General features: G+C 38.9%; 1 protein-coding gene across 1 annotated transcript in view; it reads left to right on the forward strand.

Moving 5' to 3' along the window:
• The window catches only part of LOC102255204 (chromosome unknown open reading frame, human C5orf51), a 16,030-nt gene extending 3,400 nt beyond the window's left edge, over positions 1–12,630 (forward strand). Inside the window, exons 2-7 of the mRNA XM_005876004.1 lie at positions 690–790; positions 1,107–1,213; positions 4,250–4,393; positions 5,438–5,569; positions 6,677–6,791; positions 12,275–12,630. Of these exons, the coding sequence (XP_005876066.1) occupies positions 690–790; positions 1,107–1,213; positions 4,250–4,393; positions 5,438–5,569; positions 6,677–6,791; positions 12,275–12,561 (886 nt within the window). The 3' untranslated portion in view covers positions 12,562–12,630. The remainder of the gene's footprint in view (positions 1–689; positions 791–1,106; positions 1,214–4,249; positions 4,394–5,437; positions 5,570–6,676; positions 6,792–12,274) is intronic.
• The last annotated feature ends 5,561 nt before the right edge of the window (positions 12,631–18,191 follow it).

Below are 18,191 nucleotides of genomic sequence, written 5' to 3' on the forward strand. Positions count from 1 at the left end.
GCGTGCGCCCGGTGCGCGGTCAGTGTCCATCCCGCAGAATTCACATCGCCTTAAGCGAAGGCGTTGGCGTCGGGGCTGCGATTTTATCACCCGTGACAACCGCGTGCGTCTCAGTCAGATCAGTGCTGCTTGCCGTGCATTGGCTCGGGAGCCCAGGGGACCTGGGCAGAACCCGAGAACAGGGCCCACGAAAGTTTGCAGGTTCGCGCTGGTGACAGCACCCAGGTCGTGGCTGTGCGCGCAGGAAAGAGCTAGGCCGGTGCAGCAGTAACACTTCTGTTGCTTCGTTTTCAGTTTCTGTCTTATCTGGGATTCTCAGCTCAACTGTAAACAGTCTTCTACGGAAGGGCTTTGCATTGGTTCTTGCACACACATCACCTCGGTTCTCACAGGGCCCCCTCGGGATCAGAACACTTTTAAACAGCAGCGGTTTCCTTAAGAAGAAAAAAAAAAGTAGAGAATTGCCTCGACTTCTGATTTTAAGTCCAGTTCTCTTTCATGACTTCTCTGCTGCCTGTAGATTTTATGTTTTTTCTTTTTGAGTCTTGAGCCTTTATTACAATGCAGATCGGCTTTTAAGTTCTTGTGGACTCGCTGTCATCGCACTCAGGAAATGGTAGTGGGACATTGACCCCAGTGATTGAATAAATAGTTGGTAAGTTTGTTGACTAGGGTCTATGATGAGATAGCTCTAGTTCTAGTCAAGATTATTTGCGGAATTATTTTTTTCTTAGCGGTGTGTTCTTCAAAATCCACAGAATACCCAGAAGCCAACTTCTTTTTCTGTGTGGTAAGTCAATCCCAGGATGCACATGAATAGTTAGTTGATCGATAGTAGAGGCTATTACCTGCAACTGTATCTAAGATACTTAGGCTATTTAGGAAGTTTTCAGTCTAGCTTTCCAGAATAAATGTCCATAATAAATTAGCTTAATTAGGATTAGGCGTTACGTTATATTTGTTTTACATAAACTATTATTGCTACCATGCTCTTCTCCAGTGCCAAACATAGTTTTATTTAATCATTTAAGATCCATAACTTTTTTTTTGTTTAAATAACAGTTTGAAATTATGTCAAGTAATCAACATGTTTTTCTCTCTTACAGATCACTTTTTAATTCGGGCCTCTGCAGCTCTAGAAAAATTGAAACTCTTGTGTGGAGAAGAAAAAAAGTGTTCAAATCCATCGAATCTACTAGAACTTTACACACAGGTACTAAGACAGATGTAGTTTCTGACATGTTATGGGGGCAAATTGCTTAATTAGAGGATCGATTCCAATGTTTAGGTCTAATAAAATCATTTTATTCTCTATTTCAAGTGCTTGATTTTGTTCAAAAACTGTATGTACAAAGTATACAGACTTGAAACTTGGAGGCAATATTGCAAAGAAGTAAAGATTTAGTAGATGTGTATTGATAAGAAAAGTAAGGAATAAAATCTTGCAGGTAACAGAATTGCTTCCCTTTATAGGTAAGTGAGCAAAACAGGACTATGTCCAATTTTGAAGGTTTTAAAGGTTATTCAGAAGAAATGGAGGATTCTAAAGAGCCCCAGTTATTTTTCCCCCCTGAAATTCTCCTTTCCTTAGGATTCTGAACATGACTCCCTCTGTTATTATCATGCAACTCTGTAAGATTGTTCTGTTGCCCCTTTTCCCTTTTTTTCTTTTGTTTTGCTTTCAAATTCAGGCCTCTGTATGGACAAGATCTGTTTTCTTGGTTTTCTCAAACACTGCTGAGGCAAGTTGACATTAAACATTATTTCATTACTAGAGGCCTGATGCACGAAATTCGTGCAAGAGTAGGCCTTCCTTCCCTCGGCTGCCGGCTTCCCTCTAGTACCCGGGACCCAGGCTTCCCTCGAAGCCCCAGCTTTGTCTGGAAGGTCGTCCAGAAGGACATCTGGTCTAATTAGCATATTACGCTTTTATTATTATAGATAGTAACTAACATTCCTACAACATCTTATAGTTAATAGAGTGCTTCATATGCCCTTACTTGATCCTCAGGGATAATACAGATGAGTGCTTATAGAAAGTAGAGTAATTGGTGGCTACAAGAGTAGTGACGGGGAAGTAATTATAACATAGGGAACATAGTCAATAATATTGTGATGAGCCCTGACCGGTTTGGCTCAATGGATAGAGTGTTGGTGAAAGGTCCCAGGTTTGATACCGGTCGAGAGCATATACCTTGGTTGCGGGCACATCCCTAGTAGGAGGTGTGCAAGAGGCAGCTGATCGATGTTTCTCTCTCATTGATGTTTCTAACTATCCCTCTCCCTTCCTCTCTGTTAAAAATCAATAAAATATATTTAAAAAAAATATTGTGATGACTATGTATGGTGCCAGTTGGGGTACTGGAAATATGTAAAGTTTATGATTAACAACTAAGCTGTACACCCCAAACCAATACATAACAAAAAGAAAAGAAACAGAAAGCAGCCCTAACCGGTTTGGCTCAGTGGATAGAGTGTCAGCCTGTGGACTCAAGGGTCCCAGGTTCGATTCCGGTCAAGGGCATGTACCTTGGTTGCAGGCACATCCCCAGTAGGGAGTGTGCAGGAGGCAGCTGATCAATGTTTCTCTCTCATCGATGTTTCTAACTCTCTATCCCTCTTCCTTCCTCTCTGTAAAAAATCAATAAAATATATTTTTTAAAAAAAGAAACAGAAAGCAGAGTAAACTTGGTTAACCTTCAAGTGTACATTTACAGCATTTAGATGCCTGGTACTGTGTTTTCTGTTTGGAGGAACATAAGATGGCTTCTGCCTTCAAACGTCATGGTCAAATGAGTCTGTGACAGCTACTCACAAACCCCAAAGAACTGTTGTGATTTGGCAGAACTTGCCCTGGCTTTCCTTTCAGAAGGCTCCCAGCTTGTGTCATTTCTTTCACATGAGAGAGTTTTAAACATCTTAATTTATTTCTAAGAATACGGCAAAAGGCCCTAGATTTATAGTCCCCAGGCCCCCTTGGATCCCACTTATGGCTCTGAATCAACAGGTCACTTTTCTTAGGATGATCTCCTCCTTCCTGGCTTAACCTCCACACAAGAACATTTATCACTTAAGTAGTGCTGTGTGCCAAGTCATGTTCTGTCAGTGGTTCTCAACCTTCCTAATGCCGCGACCCTTTAATACAGTTCCTCATGTTGTGGTGACCCCCAACTATAAAATTATTTTCATTGCTACTTCATAACTGTAATTTTGCTACTGTTATGAATCATAATGTAAATATCTGTTATGCTATATGTGTTTTCCGATGGTCGTGACCCACAGGTTGAGAACCGCTTTACATATGTCAATTCATTTTATCTTCAAAGCAAAGAACTTTGAAAGTCATTTAGTCCAATTCATTTTACCAATGAAGAAACTGAGGCTTAAAAAAACATAAATTGACTTGTCCTTTGATTAGGTGATTAATGGTAGAACTGACACTAGAACACAGTTTTGTTCATCTTAGTCCAATAGGTTAGAAAAAAAGGATTGGGTCGTTTTAAGGTACTTGAACAGAGCGTCTTGTATTTAAGAATGCTAGGGTCTTAGTGTTTGAATTGCATAATGTTGGTGATATGCTGCCTTTGGTGGGTTGAATCTGCATTTGGGAAAACAAATCCTTTGAAGATTCAGTTTTCAAAACTAGAGGTAGTGATCTTAACTTGATACAGCAGCCATTTAGAAAATGTCCAGAGTATATATGTATAAATAGCAAAGAATATATAATTATACTTTTCATAATATTGTATATGGTTTACTTACCTGAATTAAAATATAAAACTCCCTTTTATTTTCTGAGGGAAGGAAGGTCAGCATTAATTTAGTATTTTAGTAAAATAGCTATGAAGTTTTCCATTAAGTTCATCTTGGATTATGTTTTCAGCTAGATATTTTGCCTACTTTTCAAATTTAAACATGTATTGATTGATTTTAGAGTGAGGGAGGGAAGGAGAGAGAGAAGAAATAGAGACATTGATTTGCTGTTCCACTTGTTTATCCATTCATTCATTCATTCATTCATTCATTGGTTGATTCTTGTGTGTGCCCTGACCAGGGATGGAACCACAACTTTGGCTTATAGGGACTATGCTCTAACCAACTGAGCTATCTGGCCAGGGCCTCAAATTTAAATAGTGCACTAGAAAATTTAAATGTCTAATAAAACATCTGTACATATGTAAAGTTAAACTGTAAGAGTTATTCAGGTAGAAATCATTTATAGTTATTGTTTTCTCTTGTACATCATCAGGCTATTTTGGACATGACATATTTTGAGGAGAACAAGCTAGTAGATGAAGATTTCCCTGAAGACTCTTCCCAGAAAGTAAAAGAGTTGATCACTTTTCTTTCAGAACCAGAAATTTTAGTTAAAGAAAATAATATGTACCCAAAAGTAAGTGTTACACTCGTGAATGATGGTGAAGCTGCTAATTCTTGCTCTATGGACTGCTGTTTAGAGTCTGTGTTTTTTCTTCTTGACTATGTCTGTGTCTGTTTTAAATTAAGATTGAAGGAGGGATTACACTTCAGACCAGTGTCACACCTAAAGTATTATATTTTCTAAATATGTTTCAGAATACTTTCCTGATGTAATTGTATTGTAATTACAGTGCCTGATCATTTTCTAAGCAAAGATACTTGGTATTTCTGCTCCCTTTACTTTTGCAGACACTGCATTTTTTTGAGGGTCTGCATTTCCCGAGTAATTTAATGACCACATCCCTTGTCCTTTTATAGTTTTGCTCCTTCCCCAACAGTTCCCCTTCCTCCCATCCTGGAGACAGGCCCCCAAGGATACCGCCTTAATCCCCTGACCGTCTCTATTCTTGCTTTATAACCTGTTGTATGCTTGTTATGGCATCCTATTTAGATGATTCCAAGATTTTTATCTCCAGCTATGGCTACTTTTTCAAGGAAATAATTCATCTTTAACTGCTTGCTGCTTATCTCCCCTTAGATATCTTTTGTGCTGTATGTGTTCATGAGGGGATGCTAATTGTAGAAACAAATACTCCCAAATTTTAAATGACACAACACAGTAAAAGTTTGATTAAGGTTGTTTTTGTGTATATCTTTTTATTATTTTATTCTAGCAATGGTAGAAATAGGTAAGATCTTGTTTCAAGTAACATGTAGTTCTAAAAAACTATCTTTTAAATCAGATTATTGAATATTTTATATACATTAGAATTTGCTACTAAAATATTTAAACTATTTTCTAAAAATATTTATAAGTGGAGTAGTTATTTTAATTTTCATGTAGCAATAGATGTCTGTATTTCTAATTGATTCAAAGTATAGCATTCCTGTGTAAATAGCTAAATGAAGAGAAAATGTTGTGAAATAAGTGCTTTTAATTTCTCAGTATTTTGAAATTTAACTTTATTTTTACAGACATCAAATTTCTCTTCTTAGCTCTGTCTCTGTTGTGTTTCAGCACTGCGATTTACTTGGGGACGAACTCTTGGAATGTCTCTCTTGGCGACGAGGAGCCCTACTTTATATGTATTGTCATTCTCTGACCAAAAGGAGAGAGTGGCTCACGAGGAAATCTGGTTTGCTTAAAGAGGTAAGAAGGCATTCCTCAGTCCTTTTTGATTGTTAAGTTTATAGGTTCCTAAAAGCTGTCTCTGGTGTGGTGTAAAGACGATTGGAACCAAGGGGTCTTCATTCCATGTCTTTTGCTTACTAGCTGTGTAATCGTAAACAAATTGGACTTACTGTGAATTAAGTAAGATAACAGGTGAAAGCTCTTTGCTTACTGGAAAGTTCTATAAGTTCATGATTTTTTTTTTAATATAAGGTAGACAACATATATTAATTTTTAAGCATAGTTTTTGGCCTGAAGAAAACAAACCTGGTTGTGAGCCTCTCTGTTAGCAGATCACTCATGAAGAACCCACGTGACTCTGCTGCTAGAAAACTGGCTCTGATTTGGTTTGACTCTGACCAAATCAATAAATGTCAAGACGGTCTTAGTATTGTGTCACTAGGGAGTCTATCGGGTTGATTGTACATATGGTTCATGGGGGCCTGGAAATGAGCGGTCACCCTTTTAGGTGTAAAAATTTGAGAATATCATTTCTAAATTATAGTAAGTACATATATATTTTTAATAAATTGTTGAATACATCATTTTTAAAATACATATTTTTATTGATTTCAGAGAGGAAGGGAGAGAGAGAGAGAGAGAGAGAGAGAGAAACATCAATGATGAGAGAGAATCCATTGGCTGCCTTCTGCACGCTCCCTACTGGGTATCGAGCCTGCAACCCGGGCATGTGCCCATGACTGGAATTGAACCTTAGACGCTTCAGTCTGTAGGCCGACGCTCTATTCACTGAGCCAAACCAGCTAGGTCTGTTGAACACATCTTTATCCTTTTCTTCCTCTGAGAACATTTTTGACAAGTATATTACTGAATCGTGTGTTCTTGGTTAATGATTTTTTTTCTTCCATACTCATAACTGGAGCATTTTGAAGATGACACTTTAGAATATGTATTATAAAAGTTTTGAGGTAATGGATCCTTAGACTATTGAAATGTAATAGCAATAAGACCTAGCTATATATTAGCCCATTTTTCTTGAGTAAAGAATGGGAAAAAGTTAACATTTGAAGTTCCGATAGCTTTGCATGTAATACTTTCAATTCTTTGGCTTTGACTTTCATTTAGTACCTTGTTGATGGAATCAGTTACTTGCTACAGATGCTAAATTATCGGTGTCCTACCCAATTAGATGAAGGAGTTTCTTTCCAAGACCTAGACACAGCTAAGTTACTGAGTGAAGGTAATGTGATCTCTTTTTGAAGTTTTTGTTTTTAAAGTTTTTTAAAAATTTAAGAAGTTTATCATATTTTACTCTGATTTAAGTAAATTTCAAATTACATCATAGACAAAAATAAAATGACTTCTAAAAATTCAGAGATCTTCTCATGTAATATAGAAAAATACTCTTAACCTCTCTGTTTTGTAATTTTGGGAGCGTTATATATCCTGTTACATTTTATATCCCTCCGTAGCCCTGGTCAGCAACTTGGTTTTACTGCTGGTAACAGAAATTGGAAGTAACTTTGAAACAAGATAGACCTGTACTTCTCTTGCACATAAAAAAGACCCAGGGCTGGTTATGTTGGCTTCCTGGTGTCATCAGGTTCCTATGTTTTTCCTTCATCATCTTTAGAATCAGAGTTCTTCAGCTTCAGAGGAAGGCACTGTATAGAGAATTCAATGTGAGCAGTGCTTCCCAGTGCTGTGCAGCATGCTTCCTTGTGAGGATCCTGCTGGCGTTCTCAGTGTCCCAGCATGCTCCTGGAAGCCTCCATCTCACCTATGTTTCAGTCTACAGGGCTGGCAAAAGATGCTTCTTTCACCCAAGTCCACTCACTCCTTTGGAGCATCACTTTACCTGCATTTCACTGGCCACATGGAGTCATGTAACTACAAGGGAACCTGGAAAGTATAGTCCTTTTCTGGTACATTGCCATCCCAAATAAAATTAAGTCTCTTTACCAAGAAAGAAAGGGAGAATGAATGAATATTGGGTGGCGACTGTTAGTTTCTGCCATGAACATCTGTGCACTTAAAAATGTTAAGAATTGGATTTAGAGGATCATCTGGGTTATAGACTGAGGTGCAGGAAGAAGAACCACTTACTTTCACCATCTCTTTTACAAATGGAGGAACTGAGGCCCTGATAAACCAGATAATACCTGTTCATAGTCATGTAGCTGGCAAGTGATGTACATGATCCGTGTGTAAACTTTCTTTTATACTTGATCTGAAATTTTGATGGGGGAAAATCAAATATGGGGAAAAGAAAACTTCTTAGAGAATATTCTATATTTTCATTTTATAGATAAAGTTTAATTCTCCTTTGTTAGTTTCTGTAGGCTTTTTCTATTTAAAAAATTGGATAGAAAAAAACATGATATAAGTGTCACTAATACACGACTGGCTGGTGATATCCAAAAACTTTTAATTTCAGTTTATTCAGGCAGATAGCCTGTCCTAAAGAAGCGTTATTGTGAATACAAAGTGTTCCTTCAGTAGACATTTTGGTAGTTTAATTCTCCTTTGTTAGTTTCTGTAGGCTTTTTCTATTTAAAAAATTGGATAGAAAAAAACATGATATAAGTGTCACTAATACACGACTGGCTGGTGATATCCAAAAACTTTTAATTTCAGTTTATTCAGGCAGATAGCCTGTCCTAAAGAAGCGTTATTGTGAATACAAAGTGTTCCTTCAGTAGACATTTTGACAGACATGGGGTGTTTTGATTTACTTAAGGGAAGTACTTATTCCAGACAGCTAGTGAACTGATTAGCTGCATTCAAAATGGCTTTTTAAAAATCTCCTTATGCACTAGCATGGATTAACTTAAAAGAAAAAGTAGGGGTGGGCACTAAAGCCTATTTAGAACCAAAGAAAGTCGCACAAGCCATCTATTTCCCTACTCCCATTTGTAGCCACAAGGTAAGATACTCTCATAGCCTGAAACTTTTTCTTCAACATGCATGTGATACTGGTGTCTGCTCTTCTTTTTTTAAATTTAATTTATAGGGGTGACACTGGTTAAAAAGATTATATGGGTTTCAGGTGCACAATTCTACAACACGTCATCTGTAACCCTGTATTGTTTGGTCACCACCTCAAGTCAAGTACTGGTGTCTTCTCTTAGATTGTCATTTGCTCTTGCTTCTAGCTTCTATTTCATCTATAACAGGAATCAAAAGAGACAGAGAAGTCACTTTTTTTCCAGAAACAAAGAAAACGATATTATGGCCATATTGGATTTGTCACAGTGCTTGGTTCTCTCTTGCTGTTGGCTTCTTGTTCTCAGCTAAAGCTGTTTGCTCCTCTGTAATTCCTCTCTCAAGATAACTAGAAACCAGCAAGCCTACTTTTCATAGGCTAAATTACTCCAGAGACCCCATCAGAGACATTTAACTATTTTTTCATTTTTTTGTTAGCCAATATAAAACATAATTCTGAAAATCCCCAATTCTCATTAGGGAGAAAAGTTCTATATGAGTCATCAGAATATTTTTATGGACAGATCTTAATGATAATTTACCTAATTTTAGATAAAACAGTTTATACTTAGTAATATTTTTTCTTCCTTTTTCCAAAGTAAGGTAATCATATAGTGCTTTGAACATTACCTATATGTCATTAAGTTTTCAGCTTTTAAAAATGACCAAGTGATATATTCAGTAAACCTCATTACCCCATCTCTGAGCTTCATTCCTCGGCGTGTCCTTATAAAAATAGCCTTGTCAGAGTAACCCTGGAGTTAACTAGATTAAATCAAATATTGTTGAGCTTTGCATACCCTTGGTTTATGCTTTTATGCCACTGAGGACCACCCACTTCCGGCCACCCGTTGGCCCACTGCTTAACCAAGAAACTGGACTTCAGATCCCCTGAAGGAGTGGCTCTGAACTGGCATTGCTGATTGCCAGGGCAGCTTGCTAAAAATACAGGCTTCTGTTTGCCACCCACAGGTTCTGATTCAGTATATGGGTCCAGGAACCTTGAGTAAGCTCACATAATTATGATGCAGTCAGATTGAGACCTCACTGCTCCTAGGGATGCCAATCTGCCACCTTTTTAATGTGGCAGTCTCCTTTCTGCCCTCAGTCACTTACTTTCCCTCTCCCGCTCTATATTCCCCACTATCATGTGTGTCCTAGACTGTGCAGGCAAGTGACGTAGTTTATCTAAAAACAATAGACTATAGTTACAGAGTAGTAGATTCCTTGGGGCAGTAGAGAGGTAGAAAGTGCCTAATTTTTACATTGTTCATCCTTTTAATGCAGGATATTTTAATGCAGTAGTTCAGCATAGTCCACGGCATCAGCATCACCCTAGGTCCTAGTGGTTTGTTAAAAATGCAAATTCATAGACCCAACTCCATACATGAACCTGATACTGTGGAGGTGGGCGCCCAGCAGTCAGCATTTTAGCACATCCTCCCTGTAATTCTAAAGCAGGCTAAAGTTTAAGGACCTCTCTTTGTCGTATAGCCATTCATTCGGTCCCTGGTAAAATCTTCCCTCAGGATATCTGTGTCCCTTGTTCAGCAGTCACTCCTTGTTAATATAAAGAATGAGGTTCACTTGGAGTTGGGCACAAAATAAGATCCCAGTTCTCATCCTACCCAAGTGGCTTCACTTTCTGGGATATACTTCAGCTCCTCCCCAAGCTGCAGCCTGCTTTACGTTCAACCTTCCCTCCATTTCGGCTTCTACCTCCTTCCTTTCCTCCACCAAGGTTTTTATGCCTTTTTTACACCACTGAGGACCACCCCATTAATTTTGGGAATAACTAAGCAAGGTGTAGGATTACAGAAATAAAAAGGCTATGCATTCAATGAAATGCTGAATCTAATACAAAATATAATTCTGAATAGCATCTAATGCGGCTTGCTTTTTCTCGGTTTATATTTTAAGTAGTATGAAGGAATAAAAAAAGCAATGATTATGTGTAATATGTACTGTACTTATTAAGTGAATGTTGTTTTATACACAGAAAGTACAATTAACATGCCAGTGTTGTCTATCATATTGTCATGAATGCAAGCCTCAGATTCTGCTCTTAAATGATCATTTTTTTAAATTGATATAACAGTTTGATGAGTCAGCTCTTCAGCTAAACCTATTTCTTCTCTTGCTACTGTTTATAAGCAGGATTTGAGGGGAAGTGAAGGGGATAGCTCTAGGGACAAATGCTAAGACTATGAAAAGCTTGCAGTAGAGTCAAGATGATAGAAACTGTAACGGTTTTGAAAGTTGAATCTTTCTTCTATTTTTGTGTCTTTAGTACCATCATAATCCTTTCTGATGAGTCATATTAGGTGAGCAACTGAGATTATGATGCTCATTTGAGGTAGACTTTTCTAATCATACAAGTACCTGTACATTAGAATAAAAAAACTATTTTTAGTGCCTTTAAGAAGTTTATTAGTCAAATAGTTTATACCGTAGTCAATTATTTATATTTTTTTATTCCAACTCTGTTCCTCTTTCTACCAAATTAATATACTTTGTGTGCCACAAATGTTTAATTATATAATTGCCTTATTTCATAATAAGATTGCTTTAACTTTTGATGAAAATCCTGCATGTATTCCCTTTTCCTGGGAACATAAAGCGTCTTAGATATAATTTAACATCTTTGATAATTTAGAATTATATAGTCTCTCAGGGTGATGTTTCTTTAAAATACATTTTTATTTTATTTTTTTTCTATATTCTTACTGATTTTAGAGAGAGAGGGAGAAGGCGAGAGAGAGATAGAAACATCGATGAGAGTAAATCATTGATCGGCTGCCTCCTGCATATTCCCTACTGGGGATCGAGCCCACAACCTGGCCATGTGCCCTTGATCAGAATCGAACCTTGGACCCTGCAGTCTGCAGGCCGACGCTCTATCCACTGAGCCAGACGAGCTAGGGCTAAAATACATTTTTATTGATTTCAGAGAGGAAAGGAGAGGGATAGAGAGATAGAAACATCGATGAGAGTAAGTCATTGATCGGCTGCCTCCTGCACACCCGCCCACTAGGGATCGAGCCCACAATCCAGACATGTACCCCAACCGGGAATCGAATCGTTGACCTCCTGGTTCATAGGTTGACACTCAACCACTGAACCATGCTGGCTGGGCTCAGGGTCATGTTTATGCATGATAACTTCTGTAGATTCTTGTGGAAATGTAGGAGGTGTAGTATACTTGACTGGAACTGTAATATTGATTCTAGAGTACATCCTAAATTAAAAGTTGTTTTCATGGTGGCCTTCAGGGAGACTCTGAGTACTCTGAAATTGTGTGTAGGATTTTGGGCATATGTCCCGGAGAGGTTCCATTGATTCAGGGGTCCTCAAACTTTTTAAACAGGGGGCCAGTTCACTGTCCCTCAGACCGTTGGAGGGCTGGACTATAGTTTAAAAAAAAACTATGAACAAATTCCTATGCACACTGCACATATCTTATTTTGAAGTAAAAAAACAAAACGGGAACAAATACAATATTTGTATTTGCATGTGCCCCGCGAGCCGTAGTTTGAGGACCCCTGTACTAAATAATGATTGGGTTACCAGTGAGATCAAAGAAGAAATTAAAAACACCCTGGAAACTAATGACAATAAAAGCACAACAATCCAAAATCTATGGGACACAATGAAAACAGTCCTGAGAGGGAATTTTATTAATCAGTTTCTTTTTTAACGTTTTAAATTCTAATCTCTCAACCTAAATGACTTCCCTAGGAATATTCAGTGACATTCACTTGCTGGCTATGATGTACAGTGGAGAAATGTGTTACTGGGGATTGAAGCATTGTGCCGATCAGCAGCCAGAAAACCAGGGCATGGACGCGGGTGTTTCTGGAGCAAGCTGCACTACACACAGAGAGCCCTTGGATTTCCGAGAAGTAGGAGAGAAAATTTTGAAAAAGTATGTATCTGTGTGCGAAGGACCCCTGAAAGAACAAGAATGGAACACAACAAATGCAAAACAAATTTTAAACTTCTTTCAGCATCGCTCTAACTCGTAAGTTTAGTCCTTTTCAAACAGAAAAGCAGAAAGACCCATGAAATGGAAACGTTCCAGAAAAGAAGACATATTGACACTAAGAATGTCACACTACATAAAGATGCCCAGCGTGGTTCCCTTTTAAAAATGCCATCACCTTAGTTCATTATATATTCTTGACTCTGTGAAGAAACGGTTCTCTCATTTCTAAAACGGCATGTATGTTATTCTAACTCAGCCTGAACTACAGATATCCTGTAACTAATACTAAGGAAGAATCCAATTTAGCTGTACAAAGATTTCTTTCTGTTACTTCAGATTATTATTAATTATTATTATTACTTTAGAGAGAGGAAGAGAGAGAGGGAGAGTGAGAGAGAGAAATGTCGATGTGAGAGAAAATCTATTGGTTTTCTGTTACTTCAGATTATTATTATTATTATTACTTTAGAGAGAGGAAGAGAGAGAGAGAGGAAGAGAGAGAGAGAGAAATGTCGATGTGAGAGAAAATCTATTGGTTGCCCCTGACCAGAGAGCAAGCCTGAACCTGGGTTTGTGTCCTGGCTAGGAATTGAACCCTCCACCTTTAGGTGTACAGGATGACTCGCCAACCAACTGAGCTTCAGATTATTTTTTTTATTGTGGTAAACTGTAACATAAAATTGACCATTTTAACTACTTTTAGGTCTGTTTATCTTGAAATTTGCTGTGCTTCAAAAGTTAAAGTCAAGTCACCTCATTGTTTCGGATATATGCTACGCATATAGAAATTGGCAAAATTATGATGAATATTCAGATTCCTTTGCCAGAATAAGATAAATAATGAAAGCCTTCACAAAAGAACTGTTATTTAATTATTTTGCCATGTGCTACAAATAGCATTTAACTGTTTTATCCCTCCTATTAGGCATTTTATAAAAAGTTAAGATGATTTTCTTATCTTGGTAAAAGAATATGCATGGTTTATCAAATGAGTAATAAGGATAAAAACCAAGTTAGGTTGCTCTTAGCTCATATGTCTGCAAGGCACATCTTTTCCTATGTATTGACATTTTTATATGTTTTTGTCTTTAATAGTAGAGTGAGTGATCAAGGCAGAGAGCCTAACTGCTGTCTTGCTTACAGTCTGTCTACCTCTACGCCAGGACTTCGTCACATTCCCCAACCTACTCCATGGCCACACCTGAAGGTCACCATCCTGAGTTTCTCTTTCTGAAATCTTAAATTTTAGTGATTGATGATAATTCTCATCTGCCTAGCTTTTCTACCTCTTCATGTTTATTGATTCTTTTCTCCTTTACTTACTTCACAGCCTCCTCCTCTTGACTGCTGCCTTTTCTCCTAAACTATCAGCCCCTTTCAGATGTTCTCCCTTCCTTATCCAGCCTCCGCCTTGGGGGAACCGACCCTTCGAATCCGTCTTCCCCTGGGCCTTTACCCTCATCATTCTGTGAGCCCTCAACATTGAATCAGTTCTGTCGTTCACCTTTTCTGGATGCTGCGTTTCATGCAAAGTACACGCAGCCCTTCAAACTGGAACTACTGAGTGTCTCAGCCTCAGCTTCAGAGGAGCCCTCAGTGTGAGCCTTGTGTCTGTGACCAGTGTGGCCCCTCTCCCTGTCCCACTGAGGCTGATCCAGACCACGTTTCCTCTGTCCCCTCCCCCAACACATGGTTAGGTCCCGTCTTACAGAAAACCGAGACTGTGAGGTCCGTTTCTATTTACCAGCTTTGCCCGACTCATTTAGAGGAAAAGAGGAGCCTCCTCCCTCTTGAGGACCAATCTCCACCTGTCCTGTCTGCCATCTTCCTCGTTTTCCCTGCGGCTGCTCTCTGGGCCTACCTCTGCCGTGTTGATCTTCCCTAGAGCCCACCCTCCTTCTCTCCCCCTTCTCTCCCCTCTTCCTTCCGTCTTCCTCTTCTTTTTACTGATGCTCCACACTCTTCTTACGTGACACCCTTCAGAGCCATGGCTCCTGTTGCTCCTGGAGTCTCGCCATCCCATGTGGTGACAGGGATCCACTGCTTGACTGTTGTTTTCCTTCTGATTGGTGAACTTCGTATTTTAAACTTTTATCTTTATACATAATACTTAACACATCTTAGGCCATTGGTAAAGTGTTTTGAATTAATAAGAGGCATGATTCTAAGTGCCGAGCTCTGCACAAAAGGGTGGCCGCTAGGATTCCACACTGCCATGCCCTCTACCTACACCAGTGTTGACAAGGCAAATCGCGCCTCAGAGGAGTAAAGTGTTATGAGAGTTAGAGCCTGAGAAAACAAGAGAACTTTCTCTTTAAAAGCTGGGAGCTTCCATTTTGCCTTCATGACCTTGTGAACCACGTGGGTCTCGCTGCTGGTGCTCTAAGGTGCTTTTTACTGAGTCTACCCCACACACAATTGGAGGATAATTTGTATGCCATGACCGTTATAATACTTTTTACTCTAGTGTATTATAAAACAATGATCACATTTTTGTATGTTAAAGCCTGCTAAGTAAATTCTGTTTCATTTAGAATGAAGTCACTTCAAGATACCAAATATTCCACATTAGGAAGGTACTGTAATTCACTTATCAACAACTTTGATGTGCCTTCTACATGCCGGGTTTTGTCCTGGCACTGAGGAGATAGAGCTTCGTAAAACACCCTCTTTCCAAGTTTGTATTCCTGTGAAGGAAACTGACACATTTTAAGAAATAAATGGGTAGCATGTTAAGTGAAGAGTGCTGTGCAGAGGAAAGCAGGGTCAGGGGCTAGTGTGACTGGAAAGGAGTGCTATTTGTAGGGTGGGTGGGAAGGCACCGCCAAGCACCTATCTACTTTAGCATTTGTGTCTTCAATTTCCACCCCTTTGGTTAAATGCCTTGAACATTCAGTCCATTTATAAAGCTCTTCTTTCTGATGGAAGTTCTGATACTGCAATAAGAAGGGAGTCACTGCATGTGACCATGTCATTTTATTACATCTATAGGCTGCTCTCCAGTGTGGGCTTGACCGATGGGTGAGCGATGACCTGAAGGCCTGGTGCAGTTTTTTACACTTGGGTTTCTCCTTTGGGTTCTCTGATATTTACTAGATCTTAAACTCTGTTAATGGATTTTTCATAATCTTTATATTTGTGTAGTTCTTTCCCTATATGAATTTTCATATGTCAACTACGCTTTGAGATTTAAAGGCCTGTCCACCTGGCTGCATTTGTAGGGTTTCTGGCTACTGTGAATTGTATCATGCTGATTAAGGTGCAAATCATGACTAAAGACTTTCCCTTATTCCTTTGCATACCATAGAGTGAGGTGGGAGTCATGGCTAAAACCCAACAATATAATTACATTCCTTCCTTTACCATCCACTGTGAATCCTGTGGTGTTCATTAAAGTGGGAGATGTGTCTGAAGCATGCTCAGATTAATTTTAATGGCATTTTAAAAACCCACAGCTGGTTGACATGTGAGTTTTAGTTTGCTTATCACTTCTCTCTCTACCTTTCAGGGTTCCTTTTTCTGGCTCACATAAGGATACCCCATCTGCCATAGAATCCAGGATTCTGTAGTTCTCTAGTATGACTTGTACTATTATTTTTTGAAGATCTAATTGACTTTATTAACAGATTCATGAACTGGGGAATATTCCATCTAGGAACTAGAAGGTGCTCCCTTTTTTTTGGTATTATATTTTAGCACAATATGAGATATATTATGAAAGTATTACATTAGAATAATTTTAATGTATCCACAATTAAAGTATGTGTTGTATATTCATGCTGGTGTTCTCTGTTGTTATTGTTTGTTTTCCTACTTGTAGTGAAAACTTCCAAGTAAAATGTTTTAGAGCATATGAATTTTTAAGAAAAAATAAAACCATGTTCCCACATTTGTATCTTGTTCTTTGTTTTCTTCTATATCTGGGTGTTGTATGAGAATGAAACTTTTATCATCTCAGTTTACTATTGAGGTCTGAATATTATTTCTTCTGGTCCTAATAACGTTCAGACAGAAATATAAGTTCTGTGCCAGAGGCCTGAGGTTGAATCCCAGCCCTGTCATTTCTTAGCTGTGTGACTACATAAATTACTTAGCCTTTCTATGCCTTAATATCTCATTTAACACAGGAAAAATAATAGAACCTCACAGGTTACTGAAAATTAACGATCAGTGTCTAGCACATGGCAAGAGTTCAAAAGTTAGTTATTACTACTACTGTTTTCTGTCATGTCTAGTTCTGTGTATTGGCATACCTCTTCATTGTGCTGAAAACTGTAGTACTCATCAGCCCGAATAATTGAGTGACAAACTCTCTGGCCAGGGAGCACTCGTTGCCATGTTCCCAGTTTGAATGGTGCCAGCCATTCCAAATGGGATGTTGTAAGCAATTATTGGTTGATAGTGAGTTGGAACCAGATTATATAGAGCTCAATGTAACTATTATGTCCATTCTTAATGGAACTTTAAAACTATTGGACTATTGCCCAGCTGGTGTGCCTCTGTGATTGAGCATTGACCTATGAACCAGGAGGTCATGGTTTGATTCCTGTTCAGGGCACATGCCCGAGTTACGGGCTTGATCCCCAGTGTGGGGCCTGCAGGAGGCAGCCAATCAATGTTGATGTTGATGTTTCTTTCTCCTCCTCCCTCTCTAAGATCAATAAAAATGAAAAAAAAAAAATAAAACGATTGGACTATTTTTGGGGGGAGGCGTACTTTTCTTATTGGATGGTATAAAAGATAATGCCATCTTGTTCTCTTTTGAATAATCCTAAAGATTTTAAATTATATGTTAATGATAACATTAGATTGACATGTTCCTTTAAGAACTTTTGAGCAGAGAACTTTGGAACAGATTAAGTGATGTAATCTATTTGAAATAGACTGATACATAGTACTAAGTATTTGTGCGCTTCTTACCAATAGAGACCATACCCATTTCAGTATAATCGATTATCTTGTAATGTGGGCAGTGGTAACTATAAAGCTCTGTTTAACGTAAGGCTGCACTAAGGGAGTGAGATGGACACGTTTTGAGAGATAAAAACTCGTGGGATTTCAACTATACCGTATCTGGTTTCTTATTCCAGCCGCATTTTGCTGCCCTTCAATGCGGTACGTTCAGCAGTTTTTTAAATGCACTTATATTTCCATATAGTGGACCTAGCCGCCTCATTTTAGCATAAGGTCCTTGGTGATTGGGCTCCTGACCGCCTCTCTCCTATCAATTCATGTTAATCCCTCCAAAAAGCAAATGATAAGTTGGGGGCTGAAAAACAACCAGCCAAAAACCCCACTAGGTACTAAGGAAGCAATTGGTTAGAAAGCCCCGGAGAGGGGACGAGGGCCACCTAGGAAACAAGAAGGAGTCTGGGCCCAGGTAATGGAAACAGGCCACATCCTGCAGGTAAGGACGTTATAGAGGGGGCAATAGATTTTGGGGCCAGGGGAGCGGGGAGCGGAGTGCTCTTTGGAACGATTAAGCGATGTGATCTATGTGACATAGACTGACACACAGTTCTAAGCACGTAGTGTGTGCTGAGGCGGAGGCCGAGGCCTGGCGTGGAGGGGCAGTGACTGTCCAGGAGCTTTCAGCTCTTCTCCACTTGGTTTCCTTCTGGGCTGGAGGTGAGCTGGCTCCAGGCTGCTGGGTGGGGGGCGGGGTCAGGG

Source organism: Myotis brandtii, unplaced genomic scaffold, assembly GCF_000412655.1.
Source record: "Myotis brandtii unplaced genomic scaffold, ASM41265v1 scaffold478, whole genome shotgun sequence".
NCBI lineage: Eukaryota > Metazoa > Chordata > Mammalia > Chiroptera > Vespertilionidae > Myotis > Myotis brandtii.